Below are 19,891 nucleotides of genomic sequence, written 5' to 3' on the forward strand. Positions count from 1 at the left end.
TGGCCTGGAACTTGGTGTCCTGGATTTCAGAGCTAGCTGCAGGCAAAACCTCGCTAAATCGCCCTAAAAAACCTGAAATCCAGGCCAAAGCCTCGCTAAATCCCCTAAAATAAACTGCCACCTGAATGGATCGGCAGACAAAAGCACCTCGCATCCGGATTCAAACCAACTCCATCACGGAAACGTAGAACTTAACCACAACATAATCTTTCATTGTATTTTCGCTCTGTTTTCAATCGTGAACCATGCAATGGCCGCAAGATATCATCATCTTTTGACAATCTCCTAAGCTGGTGATAACTCCTCAACTCTCATGCTTCATAGCAACGCACGGGCATTGTGCTAGTTTCAATAAACGGAAGGCTAACACGGTAATATCTTACCAAAGAGGAAGAGAAGATTAAACAAATTGACAGCTGAAATAGTCAGTTGTATCATCATCACAATGTAATTAATAGCGAAAACATAACAAGGTGCAGGACTTCACCACAACAAGATAAACTGTATAGAGCCAACTTGAGACATCGGTACTACTCCCTCGATCCCAAAATAAGTGTTGCTGACTTAGTACAACTTTAGATGATACATTGATATTAGTAGATAAATTGTTTGCATGTTGAGAAGTGTTTCTATCCTCTGGCGGACTCACTCGTCATCGTCCTCCTTGTCACGGTTGAGCTTTTCAACGAAATCACCATGGTGATCGGCGGCGGCGGCGGCTTTGGCCTCGAGATACACCTGGTGACTGACCTGCGATCTCCTGGCCACCTGGTCGTGGCCGAGGTCGATGTAGCCCTTGGCGATGTACTCGGCCCGGAGCACGGCCTGCTTGGCGGCGAGCTGCCTACTCAGGTCGTCGAAGAAGTCGGCGGCGTCGTTCCACTCATCCTTGTGCGGGTTGTGGTCGTCGTCGTCCCGGCGGGGGACAGGCTTGCTGTGGTCGCGGGAGAGGAGGTACTCCACCTCCTCCGTCGGCATCACGTTCACGAGCGCCCTTTCCTGGGCCGCCGTTGCTTCAGCATCAGCATCAGGAACAGCAGTACCTTGGGTCGCCGCGCTGCCGCCGTCTTCTTCACCGGCCATCGCAGACGCAGATGCAGGCAGCAGGTTTGACGGGTGGATTTTTCTTTCTCCCGATTTGGAACGCTAGCTGGAACGATTTGGGGAGGGAGGCTTCTTGGTCCAGCCTCCAGTGTTATAAAGAAGGCGGAGGCTGCACCTTGCTTTCCCTGCCGGACTCGGATTCAGGCTCAACCACGGTGCAGCTTCCCAGCTTCACACATACCGTACCCGCCCAATTAAGTGTATTTTAATCCTTCCGCAAAAAAAGTGTATTTTAATCGTATATATAATACTCCCTCCGTTCCTAAATAGTATAAGTCTTTGTATAGATTTTACCATGAACCACATACGGATGTATGAGTGTAGATTCATTTATTTTACTTTGTATGTGGTTCATAGTGGAATCTTCCCGAAGACTAGAAATCGGAGGGGGTAATATCCAATTGCCTACCAAAATAAATCATTAAAGAAAAAAACTGCACCCAAGACGATATATTCACATTCCATTCGTGTCATCTCAATCTGCAGTGCTTCACAGCACAAGGCCAACAACAACGACAAAACCATATAGAATATATATCCTCCAAGTTTCAATTCAATGCCAAAGACACTAGCACAGCATAACCTCGGCATCCATCCAATCCAATCCAACCAAAATTTTCCGTATTCTATCTATTTATTAGACCAACTCAACTCAGGGTTTCCTCTCTTCTCCTCGTACTGGACATAATGTTAGCTGAAAATGGTCGGTAGGACGCAGTGTGTGCTTTCAGATATTAACTGAAGTAGTGTTGAAAGTTAACTGAAGAAATGGTCGATAATGCAGTTTTGTCAAGATAAGAGTAAGATGATCTAAATACCCCATATACTTTTTCATAGAACAACATGGTACATGTCAGGGTTTTTTCATACATCACTAACAACGAAGTTGTACTACATGATCATCAACATAAATTGATCATGCACTTGCTATCATCACTACATGTTGATGGCCATATAGAAGATCAGTTGATCATAAAATACATCACTGTCAACCTACTTGACTAGGTTGCTTGACTAGTCTGCTGCCTAGGACAACTATCTGAAATTATCAAACATGCTTTACTTTCTGTCTTTTGAAACCCCTTAGGTGATCTTGAAATATCTTTTTGGTTGTTGGTGTTGTTGCATGGATGAGAAATCACAATGATTCTTCAAAATGCTTTGCCCCAGCTTCCTCTTTTCCTTGCATCGGTTTCTCTCTAATGTTCTGCCTTGTCTTCCTTTTTTCCTTGCCTCGGCTTCTCTCTTATGCTCTGCCACATATTCTCTGTTCTTCATTCCCACAGCTTACTGCATGTTTAGTTGCCCAACTTCCATCTCTTCCTCCCATGCATGTTGCCTATTCTGCTCCTCCAGTTGCCTCTCTAGCTCATCATGTTGAAATATGAATAAAAAAGACATATTCCTCTGCAACTTCTTTTGCTCCTCTGTTCTCTTCTCTTTGCTTCTTCTTCTCTGCAGCTTTTCTTTTTCTTTCTGCAACCCTAAACATCTTCTGCTCCGATTCTTCTTCTTTTTCTAGCTGCCAAAACCTGCCTCTTGGCCACTTTTGCTTGCTTCTTTTTCTCTTCAGTTACTTTCTTTATTCAAAAAGTCTTAGTTTCTCTATCTGTAAAGCTTTCCTTTTCTCTTAATTTGCATTCTTCCTTGCTTCAGCCTCCTCCTGCCTTCTTTAAGACAGTTGTATAATCATTTGATCTTCCTCTTGGATCTTGGCCATTGCAACATCAAACTTGAGCCTGTTTGCAACATCTCTTTGTTTTGCTACTGCTCTAAGTTGTGCCAATGCTATCACCACAGTTTTTCCTAACTAGATGACTCGTTGCTCCAATTGGCACAGAGACCAACTGTAGCCTGGAAGCCAAGCGAACTATTTGGAGGATTTTTCCTCAACTGTTTGCAAATGACTATGTTCCTACTGCGTTTCTATTTGCATCGACAATCATTGATAGAAAAGCAATGTGAATGTCGGCCTTCTTTTGCTTCTGTTCTGTTAGTCTTGTTGTCAGACTATGAAGTGACTTCTCGAAGCTGTGTCACCTTGACCGGAAGGCATGTTTCGGCATCTAGGTGCGGGTTTTGTGCAGTGCCCAGAACTTGAGAGAGACCCTTGTAGCTGGACATATCACGTGCTGCCCGGTGTTGGACCGATGCGGCTACTCGGCTAGCATGTTCCGCCCCCGGCCTTTTACCCCTTCTACCTTGCCGACCGATGTGCATGCTTCACGTGCTCGCTTGTTACACTTTCCTGGACCGTCGTTCATTTGGTCGGTTCCCCTTGTTTCTTCTAATCCTAGGTGGGGTTCTCAGTTTGAATGCTAACTAAATTTAGATCAGAAATGCTAAAAATCGGACATAGCAAATCAAACGTTTTTTATGGAAAATTACGTGTCACGAGCATGGCAAATTACTTCAGCAAGCCTGGCAAATTCTGAAGAAAAAAAAACTGAACATGTCAGGATTTGCCATGCGTTCTGAAGAAAAAAAACTGAACATGTTAGGATTTGCCATGCTTGCTGAAGGGAATTGTGAGGCTCGTGACATGCAGTTTGCCATACAAAACGTTCGATTTGCCATGTTTAAAAATCTGACATCAAATTTGTAGCACGGTCCATTTAGATCATGACAAGAGGGCCTGAGGAAGAAAACCACATCATCTGCAAAGATGGACATGTGTTGTATGGGCACAATCCCTGGTAAGTTCTCCAGCACCTCCTCGTCCACAACTTGCAGAATCAAGGTCGTAAGGGCATCCATTGTGATGAAAAATAGCAAAGAGGAGACCAGATCCCCTTGACTTAATCCTTGAGCATGAGAGATCTTTCTTTCTGGAATGCCATTCACCGACACCCAAGAGCTTGTCGTGGAAAGCAATATCAAGATCCACCTCAGCCACGCTTGACTGAATCCTTTTTTGTTGGAGAACTTGAGAAAGGCTCAGGAGAGAGGGTCGAACGCTCGCGTCAAATCCAGTTTGAGCATCACGCCTTTGATCTTCTTGGCATGTAACTTCCTTGCCACTTGTCGCACTAGAAGAAAATTATCATGGAGGTTTCTAGTTTTGATGAACACCAATTGATTGACTTGGACTAACTTGGCCATCCTCCTTCTGGCTCTGTCAGAAAACGCCTTGGCAAATGATTTAGAGAAACTATGCCCCAAGCTGATTGGTCGGTAGTCACCAACTCGCTCAGCATCCAGCTTTTTTGGGGTCATGGTAATCAGAGCCTTATTGAGAGCACCAAACCCACGAGCCACAACAATCCCCCACATAAAGTTTTTAAGCGAGTCGTCATGATGTCAGGTTTTATGATGCTCCAAGCCTTCTGGTAAAATAGGCCAATGAAGCCGTCAGGGCCTTGTTCACGGTCAAGTGGTAGATCACGTAACACCCTCCACACTTACTCTTCCGCGAACACACCATCCATGTCAGACAGATCCACCGAATTCACACCAATAGCGCTCAGATCAATGGAGTGCTCCCTAATCTTCATATTTCCCAAGAGGTTGTCGAAAGAATCAGCAAAAGAGTTCTCATAGCCCACTTGGTCAGTGATAATGTTCTTGCCCATGCCCCATATTCTCTGTTCTTTATTCCCATAGCTTACTGCATGTTCAGTTGCCCATCTTGCATCTCTTCCTCCCATGCATGTTGCCCGCCTTTCCAAAGATCGTTGCAGTTGCCCTGACGTGTTGGTCTCATAGCGGCGAATTGAACAAGCCCTTTAGCTCTGCGACAACATTCTCATCCTCCTCTAGGTTCTCCGGTAAGATCCCCAATGCTCCCATGAGCACCGTTTCGGCTGTCGAAGCTTTGGAAGATTTCCTGCCAGCCTTTGCCTTGCCTGACATGGTGCAACGACGTGGGGTGAAAGGCTCCGCTTCAGGTACCATGGTGGAGGTGGCTTGGATCTCCTTAAGAAGCCGGGGGGTGGAGTTTTAATCATCGAGGAGCAGGACTGCTTCATTTTAGCTTATTTTGTAGTGGCAGTGATGTTTAATTATACTCATTGTAGTGTTTAATTGTGAAATGAACCGTGTTTTATGTGAATCGTTCCGGATATCTGAGCATCCATTTTTGGGTATGTTGTAAAAGCAAAAAACCGTTTGCATATAAAGATCTTCTCGTTCCACGATCCATAATTGTTTTGGGCAGCCAAATTACGGGTACGATGTTGGAGATGCTCATGCTATTTCGCGCGAGAGAGATGCTCGTGCTACTTTAGAACATTCACCGGAGTCAGAACCATCTCATCCTTCCCAAAAACAAAATGCAGAGCCACTAGCATCCATCAAGTCAACAACGAGCCCCTGCCATACGTTGGTTTTACAGCCATGGTACAAAACGAGTTTCTCCAATGCAGGCGATTGTTTGCAGGTGGGAGACTATACCACGGGCTACAGCTACAGCGGCTCACTTCCTGCCACGGCCTTTACCTTTCTTGGATTTCCTCTTGCCCTTGTGCTTCTGCGCCGCCTTCTGCGAGGTCGAGGCGGCGGCCACTGCTTCCTCCTTCAACGGTTCCACCTCGTTGCTTCCTCCCGTGTCAGGTTCACTGTCTGAACATCCGGTCCATTCAACCGCTCTGTCAGTCTGCGGCTGGACATTCCTCCTGTCATCTTCTTCCATGGACGCCCTTGCGGAGGACACAAAGCTGATGACCGTCTGCAGTTTGTTCTCACCATCTCCCCATATCGAGTATAGATCCTCCAGAGTCAGACAAGCTGTCTTCTCCATCCTGCGCAAATGGTAAATTTTCAAAAGACTTTGGGGATGGCCTAGTCATGTTTTACAAGATGTCACTCATACCTTATTATCTACCAATTGCAGTTCGGCATTTACACTGCCATTAAGAAATTTAGAGTTGGCCTTAGTTTAACATTGGCTTACCCAGCAATGCATTCATCAAATTCACTGCGGATGCGCCTGATATCTTCCAACAGTTGTGCATCAAGCTTTCCTGTAAAGCCTGCTTGTTCCATCCATCGAACAACACTTCTAAGGAATTGGATAATAACCCTTGCATCTTTCTGCAGAAATCAGCTTTTAGAATAACTTGGCGGCCGCGGAGCAATGGGACAGAGTGAAAAATAACAAAACAAGCACCATAACATACGAAACTCACCTGGCCTTCCTTGTTGGCTTGAAAAGCCCCAAACTTATCCCAGAAGGGAGTATTCTCATCACTTAAATCTATTTCACTTGTACTCTCCACCTTATTGGCTGGTACAGCCTTAGGAATGTTTTTTTTACCATCAGATTTTTCTAGCAGTGCGGCCTCTTCCTTTACAGAACTTGCCTCTTCAGGACGAAGAATAGCCATTACCTTCTGAACATCACCCAAATCCTCTGTGCTAATCATATCAGCATTTATGTTCTGAAAGCTTGCTATATCTTTGGGTGGACCCATTACTACCATACGATCTCCGATTGCAGCAACTGCATCAGCAAGTGCTCTTCTGAAGTTGCCCCTGGTGCGAGACCTCATTTGCAGTTGCAGGACACGCACAATCTTCTGAGAGAATTCCACAGGTAAATCCTTAAAGACTCCATGCTTCAGAAGAATATTTGTGGCCTCATAGCAGTTCCCCAGACCATCATGAGTTAGGATCAGTGGATAAAGTGTAACCACTAGTCTCAACAGGACTGCAGTGTATGAACAACTAGGAGTTGAAGTCTTCTGTACCCAATCCCGGAGCGTATTCTTGTTTCTCAAGATACTCATAATTGTATCAAATATGAAACGCCCTGATAAGAATGTCATCTCCTCAAGATCGGGATCTGGGCTCGAATTAGATACCAGGCAGCTGTCAAGGTAAACCTTGCTGGTACGGCAGTCCAGCATATTGAGCAACAGAGATTTTGTGCCATATATACAACCTTTCTGTAGAAGGTACGATGAAGCCAAGAAACCAAGGCACTCCATCAGACCCACATAGCATATTGGGGATATGTAATCCAGTTCATTCCTCCAAGTCACATCATAGAAGGTAGAATTAAGAGCAGTCCTAAAGTTCTTGATCAAGTAGGATCTATCAACACCAGTATCAAGAAATCTCTTCAAATGTCGGAAAAACTTTGCCCAGTCAGAATCATTGTCGAGGTACTGTAGCAGCCTTGAAATGAGTGCATCATCCAATCGTGCTGCATGAAGCAGAAGCACAGTTGTCCTCCCAAGATGCCCGTAAGTCAAATTTTTATTTCTTGGCCGGAGATTTGCACCAAGGGAATCAGCAATCAAACAATATGAAGCTGGTGAGTCAAGTATACGCAAGAGGCTCCTCGTTGCGCCATCTCTCCAGACAAGAAAAACTAACTCAAAGAAGCGGCGCTCGCACAGAGCAGAGAAGCTTCTTAACTTCATGGTACTTTTCGGCATACTGAACTCTGGTTCTTCCAAAAAGTTAGCTATCTCTTTTATGATAAGGGTAGTTCTCACCAGGGCATATGAAGATGCCGGATTTGGATAAATTTGAACAATGGTCTCCAACTTCTTAAGTACACTCAAACCAACAGAAGACAACTCATTCATCAGGAAAGACTGAGCACATGAATGACACTGAAGGACATCCAGCCAACATCTGTTGCCATCTTGCTGCAAAGAATTTCTGCCTGCATTAGAGAGCCAACTTGAATTCATGTTAAGCACGACATATCGGCCATCTTCGCCATCTTTCCTCAACCCAAAGTACTTACAGCAAAGCTCTTCATACAAAACTTCATAATCATTTAATTCTGGACCATCAGTGTGGTGAAGATGAGATAGTACTTTGATTATGATTGACTTCCAATGATTCCAAGCATACGCTAGAGTTTGGGGTGATATCTGGTTACGAGCAACCATATCATTACAACTACTGTCATCTTCAGATCCTGGTCCTAATTCCAAATTATATTCAGAGGTTTGGGACTGAAGATGAACATCAAGAATCAAACGGGAAGCAATAAATTCAACGAACAAGTTTTCACATTTTCTGCCATCAAGCAAAGTGCAATTTAAACTGGGAAGAGACCTCTTCATATCTGACAGTGCATCAGCTTCCAGGCAAGCAAAGCTGTAGAAGCCCTCAGAGACCTTCTTTGCCATCTGTTTGGCCCTTGCAAGCGACCCTTCCTTCTCTGCGTATCTTTTGGGAGGCCACCCTCGACTGTTTGAAGACCAGAAGGAATCTACAATGATATTGAGTAGGAGAAGCCGTGTTGCATCCTCAAACATATCTGCCTTCTCGAGCATATCTACCTCCAGCAGGACATCTCCTTTATGCTTTGCCATTCCTGCAGCCTCAAGGAAATTACCCTTTTCCATCTCTAAACTGAACAGTTCATCAACAAGATTTCTAGACTTTAAGAATGCCCGCACATGATCCATAGAACTGAAAGCCTTGACAAAATGGATCATATGCTTTATGTCACGGCACACAAAATAATGTTGAGCACAATTTTCAAGATATGTCTTTCTGATTGCAGAAACCTCCAAGGATTTTGAATTCTCAGCCAAATGGTCCTCCAACTGTTGCAGGAACTGCAAGCCAAGATTAAATAATTGTTTTCCTTTCGAGCACATCAAGAAACATTTGGTGTAACATTTAGCTTTGAAGTACACATCAGCTGCATCTGACCAGCTTTCAGTCATGGCAAAACAGTCACCGGCATCCTCGAGTCTGGAAGCACCACATTTTTGCATATAGATCATACCTATTGCAGTTCAAGAAAAATAGTGTTTAGTCAGATAGAGCTGCGTGGGATGTGATGAAAAGACCTTAAAAATTGTTTAAAATATTAAGACATTATACTGTAACTCTTTAGGAACAACTTGTTGATAAACGTTATGGAATAAAAAATCTCAGAGGTGGTGGATACAGATTGAATATTATGGAGAATTAGCAGACCTGCTCTTTTGTAGTCACCTAATTTGATATAGCAGGTAGCAGCTTTCTCATGCATGCCTATGGACTCATAGATTTCTGATGCTGTTTGCAATTGAGCGTTGCCCTTCTCCAAATTTGAGGACATGGCACGTTCAGCAGTAGCTACAAGTCCGGCAGCTCTTGCCCACTTCTCTCTGTATGTATCACCAGCTTTTTCAAAACACATTGTAGCCATTTCAAATTGCCCTTCATTGAATAACTGCAAGAAAAAAAAACTTCTAAGATGGAATAACAACTTCGAAAGAGAAGTACGCTAAAATTGTAAGTAGGTATGCACAATTACTCCCTCCGTCCGGTGAAAAGTGTACATATAGAAATTTTAGGACAAATTATGGAGTGGAGTAAAAAATACATTGAAAAGGTGCAAGCCATCATCTCTCTCCTCTTTAATTATCCAACCCTCAATGAGCTAAGTGCATGTAAAAATTAAGGAGACCATGCATAGAATGTTATTGGTCTTGATTACCGTGTGATGAGAGAGAAATATTTTTCCTACTTTAAAGTGCATTGAAAAGATAGAAGTACACTCTTTTGTGGACAAATTTCAAAGCCAAATGTACACTCTTTACCGGACGGAGGGAGTACACCTCAAAAAAATTCTGTACGACCAATTGTCAGACAGAAAAAGGCCCATGAACTTCAGGAAAATAAAAGGTCAAAAAAGGTAAACTGGCTTTCCAAAGCAAACAAGTAAAGATCACTAACCTTTGTTCCCCGTAGCCTCCAATCATCAGCACTGCTTCCTGTCTGCATTGCTTGAACGAGGTTAGAATCAAGTAATCTAACCTCTACAAGACACAACTTCTTCCAGTAGTCAAACATTGGTCGACAGTAATCATCTGTATTCTCACATATCCACAGCCTTTGCCTAGTGCGTGTGATTGCAACATAGAGTTGCTTCAACTCTGAGCAGAGAAGATGATGCTTGCTTCTGTCAAAACCCGGATGAGAGATCTCTTCAGATTGTGCTATAATATCTTTATCTTTCATGTAGCCGTACAGAACTCTCCATTTGTTTCTTAAGGGCGACGAGCCGAAAAAGTTGTACAACAGCACATCCTACACAATGTATTCAAAGTAACAATACGCAAAATCTTATGACATGACATTTAACTTTTTTTTGGCAAAATGCACAAAAATTTAGTGAACTAGATGCTCATACCTGGAACTCAAGGCCCTTACATTCAACAATGGTCAAAACAAGAGCCTGTTTACCAACAAGATCAACAATTTGTTTTTTGGTAGCATCATCACGAACTAATATGACTTGCTCAGCACCAAACCCATGCATGCTACCATGCTTACTTTTGATTTCTCCAAATATAGTCATAATTGCATTTTCATCATTATCAGACTCCAGCAGCACGGGTGCTTCTCCATACACAAGTCCAGTCTCTGGGTTAAGCTTGTCAACACTTGACGGGAAAAAGAAGTACAAAAGGCTCATGATACTTTGTGCCATGTGAAGGATGCCACAATGTGTGCGGAAATTTTGAGTAAGTTGAAACATATCAGAGAGTTTGACTTGTTTTCCCTGTTGACTTCCTTGATTAAATGCTTCCGTTTCTGAGAGAAATGCGGTATAAAAAAGCGAACGAATATCTTCAAACCTGAAATCGATACCCCTTGCTATAGTCTGTGCGGTGTCACCAGCAAAAAGGAAGCCTTCCTTGAAGTTCCTGCAGACGTACTTAAGAAGTGCTATTTGTGTCATGGTTAGATCCTGCACCTCATCTATGTAAACAAAGTCCAATAGATCTCCATTGTAGCCCTCGGATACAAGACTGGTGTGAAGGCTGTTGACAAAATCTGACAAATCAAACTCTCTGGCAGTGGATTTCATACTCTCATAATCAACAAAAATATTGTAAATCCTATCTCTCTTCTCACTGTTCAGAGATGAAAATCTTTTATCTGAGAGTATCACATAATCTTGTCTTCCAAGCTTGCTGATATAAGGACTGCTTGCTTGATATCTACCCTTTATATGAGAAACTATTTCAGTGAAGACAGTGGATGCGTCAAGATTCTTGGTCAGGTCTGCATTGAAACGAGGCCAATAGGTAGCAGCAAATTTCTCATAGGTAACTTCCTTCGATTCAATAAAAGTTTGCAGTGCACGGGAGTTTGAATGCCCTCTATCAATGCTAGACTGCAGTTCACCATAAAACACATCCAAAAATGATGTCCGGCATGTTCCATCAAGCATCATCAAGAACTTCCGATATGTTATAGTAAGAGGATAGTGCTCATGAGGTAGATTGCTAAAATTGTCAGGTATATCTGTAAACTCTTCCTGGTCATCAATGATGTCATGCATGTGAAGAATGCTAGGCTGATCAGAGACGTCACCAGAGCCAAACCTACAGGGTTGAAATAAAGTAATATGCGCGTCATGGTTGATATAATCATATAACTCATAGAAGAATCAGTAAATATCATTTGAAGAGTGTTTTTTTTTAAAGGAGGAACTTAGCGACTAGTCATGTGGGTGCATGCCCGTACCAACCAAACATGTTCAAGGACTCGCCTACGAAGGAGCACATGGTTGCTGTTTCTTTCAATACAAATCCACGAGGGTTGGTCCCCATAAGTATAGTGTTTTTTATAATTATTCAAGTATATCAAAGAGAAATGTACTTCATATGGATAAAAATGTTAACCTTGAAAGGGCATGACAAACGAAGAATCTAAAGAGCATGAACTTATAAATACAGTAACCCCGTAAATAAAAAGAAGTTATAAATACAGTAACCCCATACAGTAAAATGGAGTGAGTACATTGAAAAAATACCTTGGACCAAATTGCACACATATTTCTGTCCACTTTAAATATATGTACAAAAATAATTTTGAAAATGCTAAACACGTGTAAACTTCAAAATAGGGCTCTAGTTCAACAGACTTACCTTTTAAGTCCAGAAATGTGATTTTTTATGGCTGAACACAACTTTGGGCTTACAGTGATAAACACTTGCTTCACAAAACCTTCTCCTGCATCCTTCAGTGGCACAATATCTTTTTCATCAAGCCCTGACAAATCATCTCCATCCAAATGTAGACCTTGGGAGGCAATTAATGACTGTTGCTCTTTTTGAATCAATTTCATTGTCAATACAGTGGTTTTTCCGGTGCCTGACCTCCCAAGTATAAAACTAGTGACCGGGAATTGGATTATCACCTTCTCTTCATCAGTTAGTTCAAAGGGGATATCGATTTCAGAACCATCAGAAGCCGTCAGCAAATGTTTTGCCACTCCAGATGATAACGAGTAGAATTTCATCAGCAAGAAGCTTTCGCGAACTTTTGAATTTTCCATAGTATATGATGTATCCACTAGATCATGCTCTTCCTGGGCATCAACTCTGCAATCCTTCTTATAGTGAATAATATCATGCTCAACATCCCAAACCATAGGAACCTCCAGTTTCCTGCAAGCCATCAAAAAAAGAAGCAAGAAATAAGAGTAATACTATTCAAAAAAGAGAAATAAGAAGAATGTCTACAAGCAGCCCACTCATAACTCATAAACATGACTATTGACGAACAGTTCAATTTCAAGCATGGTAAAAGAATCCTAGGAACAAAGTATGGCCCAATAAAAATGAACAGCGCATACCCGAGGGTCTGCACTCCTCTGCAGTGATCCAGGTAATCATCCGTGTACATGGAAAATAGGTTCTCGAGACGTTGAACGGTTCTTGCAACATGTTGTTGTGAAAGTAGGTCCCAAATTCTTATTATCTGGATATACCTTTCTTCACTTTTCTCCAAGTCAGTACTCCAAATAAGATAAAGGTCCCTGATCTTGTATACTTTTGCAAGATTGGAAACACCAGGTACATCCAAGTTCCTAACTGGTGTCCTCCAACCACCGCCAACTTTGACAAGCTTTTGGAGTATTTCTCTCCTGAGCTGTGATGATTTTAGCTTGGTGAAAGACTTTCTAAACTCGTCGCTAACAATGACCTGTTGAATTTACCAGTACACAAAATAGAGTCTGAGAAAGAATGAACTCAAGAATATATCAACAGGTATGTTCTGTAAAAAAAAGTAGGGAGTTACAAGATGGTATGTAATCTATAGAAAAAAAATCATATATTGACATACCATCCTGCAAAGTAGCACATGTCCCTGCAAATCTTAATTACAAACAGCATAACAGAGACAAGCAAACCACAAAAAAAAACATGTTATAAAGAAACCATGTATCAACAAACCCAATACTCCCTGACAACAAGCAGAGTCTTATCAGACTAATGTGCATAAATGTGGTTTGCATTCCAATACATTAAATGCACATAACTAAACTAACTTAAATTTTCTCTTGAGCATGCATCCAAACATGCTAAAATGGCGCAAAATGGCACAGCCACTCAAGGTGAAGCCAAGCCAACCAACAGAGGAAAAAACTACAATCTAAATTCTAAACTACTAGCAAAAAGAAAAGGAGGTAAATAAACGCACACGTAGAGGGAGCACACGAAAGTATGGTCAAAGTCAAACTGACTAAAATCACTATGTTACTTACCTTCCATCTGGTATTGCTGAAAACGGCCGACTCAGCATTAAGAAGATCCTCAAGTTCATCAAGATCTTGCTTTACTTGCAAAACCAACTTACATAAGGCCGTGTCATTAGTGGCATTGAAAACACATTTACGTCTTTGAGCATCAGAAACAAGGTCTGTCCAGACAGTTCCACTTTTGTACAGTGTACGAGCATTACCAACAATCCAAAGACAGTGCCTGCATCAAATAAAGCATCCATTAGAAAGACTATATTATCAATCTGACAATACTTTGAACAGTAACAAAACAAAGGACTGGGAAAAAATGCTCACTTTGCCCTGGTAAGAGCAACGTTTGTCCTTTGGTTATCAGCAAGAAATCCAACAACTCCTCTCCCGTTGGATCTAACTGTTGATAGTATTATTATATCATCCTCTTCTCCTTGGAAACCATCAATAGACTTGACTCGCACATGAAAGCCATCACATGTGTCATATTGTTTGCCAAGTCTACCTTTAATTGCATCAACTTGAGAACTATATGGAGAGACCACACCGACGCTGAGCACTTTGCCCGTACTTTTCCAACCTGCAAAAAAAAATTAAACTGCTAAGTCTTTAATGAGCTTTTGGGGTCTATTTTGCATAAGGCGAGCAAGAGAATTTTCTATAGCAAACTGCAGTTGATTCTGTATTAGCTTACAAGTGACATAGCATTACTTTTCAGCTCTGAAGGTAAAAACAAAATACCAATTAGTGAGTACATGTAGTGGCCAACAACTCTAACAGAGCTTGATGTCTCACCTTTCATATCATCTACTTAATGTTCTAAGTTTTGCAAATAAAAAATGTAACATTATCTATTAAACAGGGAAGTGTATGACAGTGGACTTGCTGACAGACATATGTAGGGAATTGAATTTTCATAAACCCAGATTGATGCAGTTAACAAATCACAAGATATACACAGGTAACAAACTGACTGTTGAACATAAACTATTATACTGATCACCTTTCTATCAATGAAGGTTATGCAACATGAAATACAAGAAAGACCCTATGAGCTTCTAAAGATGCAAGTCATATCAGCTAAGTATCTTCATATAGAAACAAATTAGTAACTACTACCTCCATCCGGGTTTATTAGGCCCCCTTTTATTTTAGGCTAAAGTTTGACCATAAATTTAACTAACAAAAAGTAAACTATATAGCCAAGTAGCTCTTTCAGATATAAATCAAATAGTGTACTTTTTGTATCATATAATTTAGACTCCCAGCATTTGGAAATAACTGATGTGGTTGTAACTGATGTTGAACTAAAACCACGTCAGTTATTTCCTAACAGAGGTAATATTTTATTATTTTTATAGATGGCAAAAGTTTGACTCAAACTACAAGGGGGGCTAATAAACCCGGATGGAGGTGTACCAAGGATACTGAGGCAGGATATTAAGGTTGGAAGAAAAGATAGGATTCAGCTAACATACATTTAAAGATGGTTTGGATCAGGTGCAAAACAACAGCAACTTCAACCATGTTTCTTCGACTGTTTCCTGTGCCTTCTTTGTCTTCCCTTCCATCAGTGAGGTTTATAAAAGTGTAGCTATCAAACGGGAAGCATGTATAATCCTTGTTATAGCTAGGTGACAGGACATTTGAACCATCTAAAATCTTCCTCTCATAAAACTGAACATTTGGAAACAAACTAATAATAGGATTCATGCGATACTGTATATTCAGCAAATGTTTATCGAATCCCAACATAACCAATCTCCCAAAAAGACTTGTACCAAAGCCAGCTTCTTTGCATACCTACAGATAAACAATGAACATAAGAAGTACGATTATCATCAACAGATCCAGCTTGTTTCCAAATGAAAGGTAAGAACTAAGATTGTCATAAATCAATCTCCCACAAAAACTTATACCATATATCCAAAAAAGAGTCACACCAAATCCAGCTTCTTTTTTAGCCACCTGAACTGTTGTATTGATTGTGTTATCCATCGAACTTAAAGAAAATTATGAAAATTACCCAATGCAGCCATTTACAACTCAATTTTAAGGTCTGCAGCATTTATGGTCTAAAGCTTCATAGGCTTTGCAGCGTTAAAAAATCAATGTAAGGTAAAAAAAAATAAAAAAAATACGTTATAGAAGACATGCATATTCACATGCGTGATTAGTAGTGTTGTAGAGTGATGCAGCAATAACTAAAAAGTTGCTGTAGCATTTTAGCATTAGAAATTTGTAGCCAACTGCACCGATGGCTCGATGACAACGTATAGTATAAAGAGGGTAAGGTGAAACTTACTTGACTTTTAACCATTGCACTCAGCTGACAGTCATCTCCAACCAAAACAACATGCTTCAACCAATGCAGACGTAGAGGGATCACCAACTCACACTCCCGCACTTGAGCAGCCTCGTCAACAATTAAGACATCGAGGGGTGCAATCTCCATGTGATGCAACCTGTAAGAGCTAGAGGTAGTACAGAAAAGAAGTGTGGCATTACGTATGCAGTAGCTCTGGACCCAGTTTTTGTCTACTCCAGTGGGTAAATTAAGCGAGTGTAGCAGATCTTTAAGCAATTTAAGGCATGAAGACCTTGCTCCGTCCAGTTCCTTCTCAATAGAAGATATAGGCTTTACACAAACAGAGTTTTCATTTGACAGACAACCAAGGGCCCTTTTCAAACAATCTTCAGTCAAGTCTACGTTGCACAGAAGGGTCCCAAAAATTTCCAGCATATTAAGCAAGGAAGATATATTTACGACACTATCACGAGAAAAGCACCTTCCAGGAAGGTGAACCCACAAATTCATTATGCATCTTTTCAGAGCTATTGCTGTCGCATCAAACTGTTTCTTTATGAAGTCCAGAAAGCTCACGGGATCACTATTTCCTTCATCCTCAAGAAGCATATCGTAACGTGACACACAGTCATCAAAAAAGGATACCATCGAAGCTATTCTGTACTTCCATCCAGACAACGATGAAAAGCACTCAACAAGGTCGTCCACCCGAAAATCCAAGAAAATTTCCTGAAGATCCTCGGTGATGTCCATGTTATACTTGTTCCCAAACAGCAAGACATCTCCAAGAGAAAAGGGTAGACCATTTTCATCAATGTGCTCATTGAACTCCTTCAAGTTTTGAAGGAAACGAGTGCAAACTCCAACGACAGCGACATTAGTGGGAGCACAAGTAAGAGTTCTGCATTTCACACACGCCAAAGCCCATAGTAAAGCACTAACAGTCTTGGTCTTTCCAGTACCTGGAGGACCCCATATAAGCTTCAACAGGTTCATATGCCTACATCGTACAGCTGAGATCACAGATTCAATAGCGTCCAGTTGCGATTGATTAAGTTTGATTGATAGTAATTGCTCTGTCAAGGAAGGCAATAAGCTCCCATCCTGTGCAACACAGATACCACATACATCATCACCCTGCAACAGACCCAAAAAAGAGGAACTCAAAAGGTTAGACACCAATTCATACTGGCAAGAAAAAAGCAAGTAACTAAAACACAACTATCCAGGTTAACTTACCAAATTTGTTGGGGCTAACAGAGACTTGATTACTGTGAAATTGTTATCCATGTGCGTATCAAACGAAAGTGCTTTCCATATACGTATATTTGTCATGATATTAGTGAGAAATATTGCATGTCTGAATTTACTCAAGTCTTCTTCTTCCAAACCAATATCCTTTGCAACTTTAACTCTGAAACCCTTCTGGTATTCATCATCCAAAGAAACCTCAGTAACCATTGCCAAGCAATATGTCACACCGTAGCGGTTAAGGTCCTCTGCAGATTCAGGTTTCAAGCTAGACAAAATGAATATATCACCATTCCTTGCCGTATATGTCTCAGTGGAAAAACCAGCACCATTGTCCCAGAAGTCCACATCCATGAAGTATAATCCTGATTTTCCTGCTACCTCCATGGAAAGTATTTTCGACGAGGGTGCTTCATTGATGAGTTCAAGGCATGAGCACAGATCTGACCTCGTTTCTTCAATCAGAGGCAGACGATACGATTGGAGATAGTGATCAACTGACTTGAATTTGCAGGGAATGGTCTCAACCTACATAATGAGGGTATAAATGAAAATATGGTTATAGCTAGCAAAAGATTCTTTACTAACTGCTTGAGCACAGAAATGGCATGCAATTAATTGGCACCCTTTACAAAAAAAAACTAATGCTCCTTACACACAAAAAAAACTAATGCTAGCAGAACAGCTATGTGGTCAATCTCATCTAATGCAAGACCAGCAAGGATAAATCCAGAGCATAAGCATCACCTAGGAGGTAACTGTAATCAACCGAATTCTCAAGACATAAAATCCCAACATATACCTGTCACGTTAGAAAACCTGTCTCGCCACATGTATTATCTTGCTACATACAGTTTTCGGAATGCAGCCAGGTCGATTATGCTACGACCACCGTAACACTTGACAAGAATGATCGTGCATCGTCGGCATAGCACCACATTAATGCATCATTATTTTTGAACAGCAGCAGGCACCAATGTGAATCAGTTACAAATGACACCAACAGGCAACGAGCAACATGCAGATTTCAGAAGTGCCATGTGTCACCAGGTGTGCAACGATTTGGTGAGCAGAGATTGTCCAAACATGCCAACTGCGCCGCACTTCCCTGACGCGTGCATCCAAATGACCCACTTCAGTTGCACTACAAGCGACTAATCAATCAATAGATTTTGGAAACCTAGCGCGCAAACGCATGCATACGCTTGGCACGATTCAAAAAAAGAAATGGCTCTAGCTGGCAACCCCACAAATCAACAAACCGGAACTAGCAGCACCGAGGGGATGGATCGATGATACACGTACCTTGAGCACACAAACGGCATGCAACTAATTCTGGCATCTTCTAAAAAAAACTAATGCCGCTATCAGCCTAGCAGAACGGTGCTATGTGGTCAATTTGATCTACGCCAAGATGAAGCAAGGACAAAATACAGGGCATAAGCTGCTAATCAACCGAAGTTTGAAGACAGAACTTGTCATAAATGTCACCAACATATAGAAACATCTGATAACTTATACGATCGTGTTATCTACAGTTTTCAGAACGGGACATGGCCGATTATGCTACGAGCATCGTGGGCACAGCAAATTAGTGCGCCATTATTTTCATCAGCAGTGGACACCAATTATGAATTAGTATGAATCAGTCACGGCTGGCGCCAACAGGCAGCAGCAAACATGCAATTTCCTGAAGCAGCATGTGTCGCCCGGTGCGCGACTATTTGGCGAGCAGAGACTGTACGAACATGCCGACTGCAACTGCACTTCCCTGACGCGTGCATCCAGATGCCAACTTCAGTTGCACATTACTGACGACCAGCGCACTACAAGCGACTAATATTCGATCAACAGATTCTGGAAACCTGGCATGCATACGCTTGACACACGCACCGCGCGCTCCGGAATCCGTACGTGCGCGCAGATTCGGAACAGAAAAAAAAATGGATCAAGCCGGCAGCCGCGGAAATCATCATCCGGAACTACTAGCAGCGGCAACCGAGGGATGGATGGCGCGGTTGTACCTTGTCCCTGTAGAGGTCGTCGTCGTTGATGTCGCGGATGGACCAGGAGAGCACCACGTCGCCCAAATCCATCTCCGCCATGCCGCCGCGCCGCACCGTCTCCCCGGCCGCCCCAGCCGCTCACGCGCGAACGCCCGAGCGAGCAGCAAGCGGCATCCGCGAGGAGGAGGAGGGGGGGTGTCGGACGAGGAGTCGTCGCTGCGAGTCAAAGGCGGCGGTGGGGTGACTGCTGCTGCTGTGTGGAGAAAAAAACAAGGCAGGAGGTGATCGATGGGACGTTAGCTTCTGGGCGAAGATGCTGCTCCGCGGCAGGAGGGAAAGCGTGATCAATGGGGAGGAATGGGATGGGATGGCTCAGGGTGGGGAGTCGGGCCCTCTTTTCATAGGGAAGGTAAACAGGCCGGCGCGTGAATGGACTGCCGCGTAGGCGCACAGTGCGCGGAGTGGGGGAACTGGCTCCGGTTTTACCGAGCGGACTGGTGCGGTAAAATCAATCGTTCGTGGTGGTAAAAGTACGTACAGGTAGAAGAACGTGCTCTCGGTCAGCTCTCGGTCCTCCTCTTTTCTCTCGCCTCGTCGGCCAGGGGCGTTGCACCGCGTGCGCTGTAGGCTGAGGTGTGGCCGGCGACCGGCGAACGAGCAACAATGGCACTGATTTTCTTTTTTCTGCAACAGGATTATCCTCTTCTCGGTGTCCGTGTGATATAATGATTTTTTCTTTAACATTGCCAAAACAGCGGAAAAAAATTACGTTAA

General features: G+C 42.4%; 1 protein-coding gene across 2 annotated transcripts; it reads right to left on the bottom strand.

The window, feature by feature from the left end:
- Positions 1–5,361: 5,361 nt before the first annotated feature.
- Positions 5,362–19,465, bottom strand: LOC109737194 (uncharacterized). 2 transcript variants are annotated; one of them, XM_020296395.4, is made up of 14 exons: positions 19,136–19,461; positions 17,100–17,639; positions 15,858–16,997; positions 15,031–15,355; positions 13,877–14,132; positions 13,565–13,781; positions 12,653–13,002; positions 11,943–12,464; positions 10,196–11,396; positions 9,739–10,092; positions 8,995–9,232; positions 6,231–8,800; positions 5,996–6,135; positions 5,362–5,843 (listed from the first exon to the last, which is right to left on the bottom strand). In XM_020296395.4, exons 1-14 carry the CDS (start codon positions 19,214–19,216, stop codon positions 5,519–5,521), a joined length of 8,259 nt encoding a protein of 2,752 aa, XP_020151984.1. In that variant the 5' UTR covers positions 19,217–19,461; the 3' UTR covers positions 5,362–5,518. The 2 variants fall into 2 exon arrangements, 1 of the variants encoding a protein (XP_020151984.1); XR_005769033.3 differs by having other exon boundaries at positions 5,640–5,843; positions 5,915–6,135; positions 19,136–19,465.
- Positions 19,466–19,891: the final 426 nt, after the last annotated feature.

Source organism: Aegilops tauschii, chromosome 2 (assembly GCF_002575655.3).
Source record: "Aegilops tauschii subsp. strangulata cultivar AL8/78 chromosome 2, Aet v6.0, whole genome shotgun sequence".
NCBI lineage: Eukaryota > Viridiplantae > Streptophyta > Magnoliopsida > Poales > Poaceae > Aegilops > Aegilops tauschii.

What these genes read in the sequence shown, in the direction of transcription:
- LOC109737194 (XM_020296395.4), bottom strand. Translation starts at nt 19,216, where the DNA reads ATGGCGGAGATGGATTTGGGCGACGTGGTGCTCTCCTGGTCCATCCGC. An exon ending in TGTTAGCCCCAACAAATTTG is followed by an intron (nt 16,998 to 17,099) that starts GTAAGTTAACCT and finishes GGTCTGTTGCAG; the next exon opens with GGTGATGATGTATGTGGTAT. An exon ending in CACATTTCTGGACTTAAAAG is followed by an intron (nt 11,397 to 11,942) that starts GTAAGTCTGTTG and finishes TCAACCCTGTAG; the next exon opens with GTTTGGCTCTGGTGACGTCT.